The 10,340-nt window shown below is 50.9% G+C and overlaps 2 protein-coding genes across 2 annotated transcripts in view; one reads left to right on the top strand and one right to left on the bottom strand.

Moving 5' to 3' along the window:
- The window catches only part of ZIC5 (Zic family zinc finger 5), an 8,726-nt gene extending 8,377 nt beyond the window's left edge, over positions 1-349 (bottom strand). Inside the window, 1 exon segment of the mRNA XM_019663685.1 lies at positions 1-349. Within this exon segment, the coding sequence (XP_019519230.1) occupies positions 1-247 (247 nt within the window). The 5' untranslated portion in view covers positions 248-349.
- A 9,123-nt stretch (positions 350-9,472) lies between these two features.
- ZIC2 (Zic family zinc finger 2) overlaps positions 9,473-10,340 on the top strand; it is a 6,033-nt gene continuing 5,165 nt past the window's right edge. The window contains exon 1 of the mRNA XM_019663682.1: positions 9,473-9,484. The gene's annotated coding sequence lies outside the window, so the exon portion shown is untranslated. The remainder of the gene's footprint in view (positions 9,485-10,340) is intronic.

Below are 10,340 nucleotides of genomic sequence, written 5' to 3'. Positions count from 1 at the left end.
GAGGGCTGAGGCCGAGCGTGCTCGCCTTGGCCATGTGCTCGGGTCCGAGCGTAGTGATGGCCACGCCGGGGTCAGCACCCAGGTCCCGAGGGCGGAGGTGCGAGGCTGTGGCGCGGAGTTGGGAGTGGGCTGGTGGGCTGGCCAGCGCCGGGAAGCCTGTCATAGTCTGAAGAGGCCTGGCCTGAGCCGCTGCCAAATCCACTAATCTCAGCGCTGGCAGGTTCCTCTTGCTCAAAGGGGGCTCCATCAGAACTACACAGTCAGACCCATAGACCCTCACTGTGGGTACTTTTTCCCCTTCTGCCCACCTCCAAAAACATGTATATATTAGGCACTCTTTAACTTCTTTGTCCTAGCCTCCTAACTCTGCTTATTCCTGTTCCCACTCTGTCCTCCAGCGATTGGCAGAACGAACACCACATTTGAGCTGCACAGTGGGACCGAGATTTTGGAAATGGCACGGGTGGGATTGGAGAGAGCTGCGTGATTGGCAGCAGCCGCGGCTGCCCGATTGGCTCCCTTTCAGGCCCTTGGCCCAGCGGGGATCCGCCCCGGTGTTCGCGGCCGCCTTCGCTTTCGCTTCGCGCCCCCTCCTTCTCTGGAGCCCTGCGTCCCCGCCTCCCCGGGGATGCCCAAGTTGCACTTGCAGAAAGTTTGCGCTGGGCGTGCGCGCGCAGAGCTCTGCGTTTCCCTGACGCTTCTTGCAGAGAGCGTGCGTCGGCACGCGGCCGAAGGGCGCCGGGTGGCTAAGGGCTGGTGACCCCCCGGGGACAAAAGGCGGGGGGAGGAGACCCAACTTCAAAAACCGCCGCTTCACCGCACGCAGCGTCCCTTCCAACATTCAAATACTTTCTACCTCCTCCTTTGGAAGCGCCTTGGGTTGCTCTCTGAAGGAGGCGGGTGAGCAGATGTTCGCCCGTCATCGTGCTTGTAGAGGTGATGTTAGAAATTTCTTATTTGGGAAGGATACCCAGTCTGCCAAACGCTCACGTAGGACTCAGAGATAGGAGACGGAATGAGGAAGGATATTAAAGACCTATTGGTTGAAAAACAATTTGAGTGATTTGGCTCCGCAAAACAAGTGAAGTCAAAATAAACCTTTCCCCCAAAGGAACCGTTTTACCTCGACTTTTTAGCTCATGGAGCCCTTTTCAACATGCTTCAAAAGAGTTGGCTCGAAGTGTAATCTCACTGCTCATCGGTTCTAGATCTGCCACTTCCAATTAGATCTACCGGGGGAAAAACCTCGGGCAAAGATTCTAACTTTTGCCTCTGGCAGATACAGTGGCAGGGCAGGCCAAACATCATCTCTCTAGAGGAAAGCGGCTAAGTAAACAGTATCTTTAAACAGAATTTCTCCTTCCGGTCCAGAACGCATTCACATGTGTGCCTCAATTTCTTCGAAAGGACCACAAATTAGAATTTATACAAGAAAATAATTATTTTAAAAGCAAGAAATAGCGTCACTATTTAAGAACAGAATAAATAACCTTTTACCATGTTATCGTTTTCTAATAAACTGATCTTGCAGGAGAAATGTCTTACTTTAAGACCATGAAAATTGTCTTTAAAAAAAGCGAATCCCGTATCTTTCTTTTTGCCATCAAATCAGTTTAAAAAGAAATAGGTTCCTGCATCACTTTTGGCGGAGTAATGTGGCATCCCCCTGAAGTTTACAGTTCTTAATGCCCTAACGTGTCACGTCAGCTTTTAAAAATGAAGTATCTTAAATCTTTGTGATGTTCCAAAGAGGCTCAAATTTTAAAACCAGGATTTTTAATTTTTATTTTGCTGTTCTGCATAAAATTATTTGTAAACAAAGTGATAATGACTAAAGTGTGATTTTTTTTCCTTTGGGGGTCCATAAAACATGTTACTAGCTTAATTCGTTTTCAGTCCAAGTAGAACTAGACTGCATAAAGCCATCATCTGGGAAGAGGTAAGAAATATTTTCAAAAGAGCTGATTCGATAGCCCCATTTACTTGGTGTGAACAATGTTTAACAGGGAACTTCCCTGTGAGCCTGGGGAATGTCATTTCTCTTATTAAACTGACAACCAAACAAAGAAAACAGTACAATCAAATTTCAAATGGGCTTTCTTCTTTAAATTTCAATGAAATTCAAATGCGGGGAAATAAAGGCATGAATGCAAACACAACGAAAAAATTTTAAGAAACAACAGTGATAAAATCCACATCTGTAACTGAAGAGGACAAGTCCTTTCACAATCTTCGTTTCAAAGACTTAAAATATCTCAAGCCAACCAGGCAGAAGTGGGGCAAAGGCTGTACCATCTCTATGGCTGTTTTATGGAGAAAGCATCATATTTGCAATTGTCACCACTGTCTTCGTTTCCTCTCAGAACATTTCAAATGCATTCCTTTTATTTGTATTTCTTGACAATGAGTGTCAATACTTCCATAATGGCAGCTTTGCGTTCAATCCTACAGGTTATAAGTAAAAGCAAAACAAAAAGAATGAATAAGGAAGGAAGAAAATAAACACAATCTAGCCTTTAATATGGACTGTAGAGCATTTTTATTGTGCAATAAAATGGGTACCTCCACCCCTTCAAAATAGCTTTTCCTCAAAATTATAACTGCTTTGTTTTATTGAATTGCTGAAATTTAATGGCTTAATGAGTGAAGGCATGAAGGAAAGGCTGTAAAAATGTGAATAATGGTGCAGCAGAGCCATGCGGAATCTGGAACCCGCCTCCTTGTACAACTCTTGTTAAACACAGCGTGATATGTATCTGTCATCGATTTAATATGTCTTAATTCAAATATATCTCCTTGATCAATTTCTTTTTATGGAAGCCTTAAAGAATAAAAGACTTTCTTAGGAAATAAGAGATTTGGGTGGCGGTTGGAAAGAGGGATATTTATAAAGCGCGTTTAATGAATATTTGCAAATTTGTGACCAAACCCAGACCCTAAAAGGATAATTGACTCAGGTAAACCGACTTGAGATGCTAATTCTTAAAAGAAAGAACTGGGACCAAAATTTCAATCAACACCAATAAGGCGCCAATAAACCGCCTGCCAATTAAACCTGAGAAAAGGCCTAGCTAGATGGTCATCAGGAAGGCTCGCAGTGGATTTCCGGGATTGCCATTCTTTATAAAAGAGCTTTTTATTTTGTAGACGCGCTTTTTGTTATTGTGATGACCCGCCTGACCCCAGGTGCGCTGTTTCTTTTTCAAGTCATTTGGAAGCCAAATCAAACCTGCTTAACATCCCGAGTTTCTAAGGACCCAATAACTGTGTCACACCTCTAAATAAACACCAACAATTTCCAGGGCTTTGAATAAAATAATACTGGTTTACCAAAAGAAAAGCGGGGCTATAGAAGCCGTTATGCTAGTTCTCCTTCTGTGGATTTAGCTCCACATTTTCGCGGTGGTGGAGGCCGTCAGGGCTTATCCGCAAAACTCTTGCCTTAGTCTGCGCTTTTGCAACAGAGGTGCTTGTGTGAGGACAGCAACCTAGCAACTCATGGAAATTGCCTTTCTGGAGTTAACAGGTGCTCTTAGGGGAGCATCAATTTCCAGACTTCACGGTTGCACCTCGAACTCCAACCTCCTCCCAGCCCCCAAACAAAGGCGCGAGGAGGCTGAGAGGTACAGTAAACGCCGAGCTGGCCTGAACCCCGCGGCCACGCCGCGCTCTCTGGAGATGCCTAGGCTGGTGCTAACGACTTCCCGCTGCGTGGAGGGGGACTGCGGTTCCCCGGTGCCCTCCGTTCGTCACTGAACACAGCCAAGTTTCCTTGCTATGGGTGTGGGCAATTAATAAACTCTAAGGGAAGTGAATTGGACATTTCCTGGCTTTTGAGCCTTTGTTTGATTGTTTCTGCAGGCGGGGGGAGGGGGTAAGCTGAGGACGGTGAGGTGGTCAAGAAAAGAGCTGGAGGACCCACCCAGCTGCCTTTTATAGCCCTTGCAATTGCTTTACGGCTCGGTCGTCCCGAGTGGTTTCCGCGAGGGCGGCCTCCCTGCAGAAGGGCTGTGTGCCCGGCGGATTTGGAGCGCCAAGTGCCATTTGGGCCGCGTCAGAGGCCGGTTCAAGGGCGAACACGGTGCCCCAATTTACCCGAGGGATCCAAGGACTTTGAAGCCTAGCCCAAGGGCACCAGTGGGTGCTCAGCTGGGAGGAGGGTTACTAGTAGACACTGGAAAAGAAGGGGGGATACACTCGAGAACTCTCTAAAGCCAAGATGAAGTGGGCAAAAGGGACCACAGCTGCATTTTATTTGAGCTTTGTCACAGCCGGAAGTGATGAGAACTTGGGTTCGAGGGATTCTCCCAAATCAGGCTCCCCAGGCGTCTAGGCGGTGAGGGTCCCGGCTGCCTGCCCCGCCTGCACTCGGCAGGGACCAAATCCTCACCCTCCCGCCCTCACCACCAGCGTTCTGATCCTGTGGGAGCTGCGACCCAGCCCAGGGGCCTTGCGTACACTGAAGCGCCGCAGCCCTCTGAGCGCCTGTATAAATGTTGCCTCTTTTCTCCTCCTTGCTGAGCTCGCGCTGAATCCGCAGGCTCCATGGATACGAATGGGGCTGAGAAACCAAAAAAAGTGCTTTTTGCTATTTTTGCTAAAGTTTGTGATCCCTGTCCCATGTACATGGACTCAATAAGGATTTGTTGTTGTTTTAAGCATAAGATTGGGACTGTGTGGCCTTGACTGAAACTGGATTCCCTGAGTTTGGGGTTTGTTTGTTTGTGGTAGATAGCCAAGAACTGGATGCATCCCATGTCCACCTGACTTTAGTGGTTAAAAGCCCTTGAAAAATTATGGCTCTCTTTACTTCCCCACTACTAAAAAATAAGCAGTGTAAAATTGGCCTGTCATCAAATAATCTCATTTGGTTATCAATCATTTTTACCCTCAGAGATGGGGATAGCTGCAGAACGGCCTGTGATCCACATTTGACCGTTAGGATTGGTAATTTCTTGGGAAATGCCTAATTGTTGTGTTTTTAAATGTGCTTATAAGGTCAAAACAGGAACCACAAAGCTCCCTTATGTGTTCACTGTTCCGATAACCACCCAATATTATTTATATTGGCTCCAGGATGTGTTCTTCTCCCCTTCATTCTTTATCCTTTAGGATGTTTTTGGATGGGGGATAAAGGGGGAGCAGAGGCGGTGTCATAGGTTTTCTTAAATCTACAATTTTGTGGGTAGTCCCCTCTTCACGCCCCTTCAATACATATACTTCAATATTTGAGGAATCTGTTGAGATAAATCAAATAATGACACGTTGACGGATTTACTTGTGTAAGCAATATGGTTGACATATGGCACTGTTATTTATGAATGACAGCATAAATTGTATTACAAAGTCTATTGCAATAATACTGCAGTTTATTGGAAAGCTGCTTGCCTGTCACTGGTATTCAACTTCCTTGGATGTAGTTCGCCTGGGAGCCCAAAGGATAACGGTCCTCAAAATAATTAAACACATTCACGTAAGCTAATGCTTCCTGTTTTTTGTTTTGGTTTGTTTTGGTTTGCAGCAGTAGAAACACTCCCATCAGGAAAGAAGAGACAAAGTAAGGACGGTTTTCTTCCTTTTGCAAAACCACAACCACTGTCACGTAGAAATGTTAATATCTATTTTTTTTGAGTCCCTAATGACAAATACACAAACATCTGCATCCGTATCGCTAAACTGCTGGTGAGCATATATTTTATATAGAGACCTTTTATAAGCCCAGTTACAGAATAGTAAATTTTAACTGTAGGAAGAAGTGCTTTTAGCTGACAGGAGAGGGCCTTATCCTATGATACCTCCCCACCTCCACTCAACCTCCCCCTTCTTAAAAATGGCATTTAAAGGTTACAACGTTGGCTGAGATTTTCACGATTTCCCTTTCTTTTATATTACAGATTTCCCCTTCTTTTACATTACACATCTCTAAAGCTCGGACAAAGAACTTTTGTTCTAGGTGGGTTTTACGGAGGGGGCTCCCCCACCACACATGTGGTCTTTCATGGGTCAGGGGTCGCCCAGCCCAGGAGTGGCTGAGAGGGCTGAATCAAAGGTGACCTGCAACTTAATATCCTGTTGATGATCTCGTTGAATTTATGAGTCTGTGATACAGAGGATGGTGCTGAAATCCTGTGAAATCCTTTTTTTCTTTTTTTTGGTCTGGTGTATATAGACAACCGATTCCACATTTGTTTCTCCCATCTCTTCTCCCATTTCCATCCTTTTCCTTAAGAGGAGAACTTAAAATTTGAGTGATATAGCCACCGTGTGTTTCTGCTTTCCAATTTAACGCCTGGTTTTGTTTGCTTGTTTGTTTTTTGCTCCTCCTGGCCAGCAAGATACACCTATGTGTGTATGAGTGTATTGCGTGTACATGTACATTTTTTTCCCCTAATGTATATGTACACACAAAATACTCATCATACTACAAAAGAACTCAGTCGACCGTTCACAGAGGTTCACAAACGCAATGAGGTGCTCAGTGAATAACGTGCCCGGGTGTTTCATGGGATTTTCTGTGGTCTGAGGACAACCCGAATTCTCTGTCGCACCGACATTCTCTCTACTTGCCCGGAAATGGACGGCAGCCCGGGCGCCCAGGGGCCCGCCTTGCAGGGACATCCACATACAGCCCAAAAATCTATTTTGGATAGCCTGGCGCAGGCCTCGTGAGGTCTCCAAAGAACAATGTTGGAAAACTTACGAAGAGGGGGCATGTTTGCTGGATGGAGACAGATGTGGATTCCCGCGGATCTGACACCGACACATTGGGCCCTTCGAGAAACCTGTTGAAAAACTGAATTCACTCACCGTGCAGAACCGAGCTTGGCCGCTTTTTCCCCTTCCGCCAAGGAACCCAAACCTACTTTTGAGGCAATGACTCTGAAAGCTTTTGCAGGATTCCCCCCCTCCCCCCGCTTTCTTGCCCTGTCTTCTCTTTCCTGCCTTTAAATAAATAAATAAATAAATAAATAAATAAATAAATAAATAAATAAATAAATAAATAAATAAATAAATACTGTGTCATGAGGAAAAAGGGCTTAGCGGTTTGCAGAGAAATAAAGCACTTCTAAGGAGGGACGGCGACGTGACTTTGAACTTGGCTCAGCTCCTCTGTGTCCTGCAGAGAGAGGGGAACTGGAGCCGGGAAAGAAAAGCTGGGAGGGCCCAGCATGCGGGGTCTCCGGCGGGAATTAAGGCGTATGCCCCACCACCCGGCCGCGTGCGGGCCCCCGGAATCCAGCGCTAGCGAGCGCCCAGCCGCGCCGGCCCGAAGCTCGGGCGCTGCAAAAGAGGAATCAAAGCGAAAGGAAAGAATGGGGCAAGAAAGTGAGGGACAGAGGAACGGGGAGGAGGCAAGAAAGTGGGAAAGGAGGAAAACTTGAATAAGGCTGACGGCTTGAAAGAAGGGGAAGTGAGGTTTTGGATGTGCAGGACTGCTATTCTCACGATCAACCTCGAATCAAATATTTTCTTTTGGAAATATTTTTGGAATAAGCTTTTCCAATTATTCTCCCCCCATATAAATTGATGAATAAAGTAAACAAGTGTGAATGGCTGTGCATTGGGCAATTTTTAAATTCAATGTAGCAAGGCAGCCTTTCTGATAGATTTTCTCTTTCCTCTTTGTCTCTCTCTCTGGTCCCTCTCTGCTTAGGGGGCAGTTTGGCATCTGTCTTCCCACCTCCACACCCCCCCACACCCCCCTTTATACAGAAAGGTAAGTGGAAAAGAGTAACATTTCCGCCTTTCAGGGAAGACGAGAATCTCCAGCTTCCAGGCAAACTCCTGGGCTTTTCAGAGAAGATGCCTGCGTCTCCCTTCTTACTCCTCCACCCCATAGCGGGGGTGGGGGTGGAGACAGCGGGAGGACACAGGGCCCCTTATGCGAGGGGCTGTGGCCAGCTTCGACCTTCAGAGACCTGCTTAAGTCGGGAGAGACTGCTTGTATTGGCGCCAGAGAGCCCAGGTTCTGCAAGGCAATAGCGAGCTAGAGTTGCTTTCCCGCGTTTTTGTCGATTTCATTTCAACATGAAAATTTGAAATGCATGCTGATTTTTTTTTCTTGCTTCAATTTTATTTCAACTCCCCGCAATGTGTAAATAAAAATAGTTCTCCATGCCAGCTAGGTGAATCAAGACGCTGGCCTCAGGCCTTCCATTCACACCTTCTCAGACTCCGGGCCCGCCGTTCCCTCTCTGGTTACCTCGGGAGCGCAAGCTTTTCGCGGCAAGGCAGGAAATGTCCCCAGCGGCCAACCAGGGACTCAAGGGGCGGCCGGAGCCCCAGAGCCGAAAGCCAGGCCCGGAGCCGCGCAAGGAGCAGCCTCGCGGTCCCACCACTATCCGGGGTATGGGGGGGGCGTTCCCCACTCCTGGAGGAGTGACAAATATCTTCTAGAAACCCTACCAATCTGGACATTTCTTCCCCGGAGGCCCTGAGCCAAACTCCAGCCTGAGCCTTACTTGGCCGCACGCCTCGGGCATCCCCACACTCCCCACCCCACCATGGCAGCGGCCCGGGCTTCTGGGCATCTACCCCGAGGGTCACACTATCTTTAAACGACTTCCAAACAACCCCCTCCCTCGCGGGGGCCGCCGTCCAGTGTTCACTGTTGTAATCGGAGCAGGACGCGAGCGGCGGGGGAAGCAGAGCGCGCGGAGCGCCGGGTGGGTGCCGCCGCCCGGGACTGGGGCGGCGTCTGGGTGAGTGTCCAGAGCTGGATGAAGGGGAATGTGTGGTTTATCTAGGCCCACTATCCTGCACCTGTGTTTTCAAGACCACAGAACAAGTTTACTAAGTGGGGAGGAGAGCGATAGGGAGCGTGCAAACCGATCCCGAGACGCGGCGCGCTCCCCGCGGGACCCGGGGCCTGTAGTGTCCCGGCGCGCAGGTCCTCCCGCTCCGCGGCTGGGTACTAGCCACGTTCTCGAGGGGCTAAGAGTACCCGCTTTCGGTGCCCGCCGAGAGCGGCCCGGATCCGCGGGTTGTCGGTGGCCTCTGCGGAAGGGCGCAAGTGTCGGGTGCCGTCCCCTCCCCGCCCAGCCAAGGGCGCTGTAACCCCGCGGCCGGGCCCGCCGCCCGGCTCCGGGGAGCTCCGCGGAGGGCCGGGACGAGGAGCCGCAGCGCCAGGCGCGCGGGCGAAGAGCGGGAAGCTTGCAGGCTGGGCCAGCTGCCACAATCCGCCGCTGCAGGAGAGGCTGGGAGCCTCGGGGGCGCGGGAGAGGAGGGGTGGACTGGCCACGGGGCGGGGGCGCCGGATTGACGGGGCCACAGCAACCAATGGCGGCGCCGGGAGGGCGGGAGCCACCGTTCAAGGGGCGGTGTGACCTGGAGGCCCGGCCTGGAGCTAGAGAGAGGGAAGGAAGGCCGGGGTGGGAGACGCGGGGGCTAGGGAGGAGGGGAAAGGAAAAGGAGGAGACAAAAAATAAAAAATAAAAGGCTGCGGCGTCAGCTGCGTCCACTGAAATAAACAGAGGCGGAGGCGGTGGCGAACGGAGCCCACCTCAGCCGAAAGGGGAGAAACTGCTTTGGCTTCGTCGTATTTGCTTGGGCCGCGGATTCCGCTTGGTCCTCCCGGGTGCGGCCGCCGGCTCCGGGTCCAGCGCCCCCGGGCCGACTGGCCGGAGGGAGCGAGGGAGCTCGAGATCACTTTTTTTATTGTTGTTATTGTTTTACGGCCAAGCTTCCCCCTCCTCCTCCCCTCTCTCTGCCTGTCTTCTCCCCTCCCACAGCCCCCTTCTCCTCTCCCCCCCCCTCCTCCTCCCGCACAACTTAAAGAAAGAGGGAGCGACGCGGCAGCTTCCTTCATCTGGGGGAATTCGTGGCTGCCGCGAGTTTACTACCCCAGGCGCAGCCAATGCCTAGCGCGGAGGACGAGGAGGGCTAAACACCGCGGCTCCGGCGCGGAACAATACCCGCCGCGCGCAAGGCGGCGAGATCTGGACAGCGGGGGAGGAAGCGGCCGACCCAGAGCGCAGCGAGAAGGCGCCCGGCCTCCACCCGCCGCCCCAGCGCCCCCGCGTTGGTCAGGTGGAGCTGCGGGCGCGCGGGACCTGGGCGACAAGCGCGGAGCTCGCCTGCGTCCTTTCCTCGCCCGGCTGCCTGGCCCGCGCACGGCCTCAGCTCTCGGGCACCGTGGCCCCGCCGCTGCACCGATTTCCTTTTGCGGGAGCCTCTTGTCGCTGCCGGGCCCGGGGTCCGTAAGGCGGAGGAGAGAGTGAGTGTGTGCGTGAGCGCGCGAGTGCGCGCAGGGGTGGGGGCTGCGGCGCTGCGCTCGCCCCCCGTCGGCCCCCCTCTCCGCTCTGCTCCCCACACCTCCCTGCTGCTCCCTCCTCCCGCCC

The sequence above is a fragment of the Hipposideros armiger genome, unplaced genomic scaffold (assembly GCF_001890085.2).
Source record: "Hipposideros armiger isolate ML-2016 unplaced genomic scaffold, ASM189008v1 scaffold_397, whole genome shotgun sequence".
Taxonomy (NCBI): domain Eukaryota; kingdom Metazoa; phylum Chordata; class Mammalia; order Chiroptera; family Hipposideridae; genus Hipposideros; species Hipposideros armiger.
Note: the sequence above shows the minus strand (reverse complement) of the source record. Positions and strands in the feature narration are given on the sequence as shown.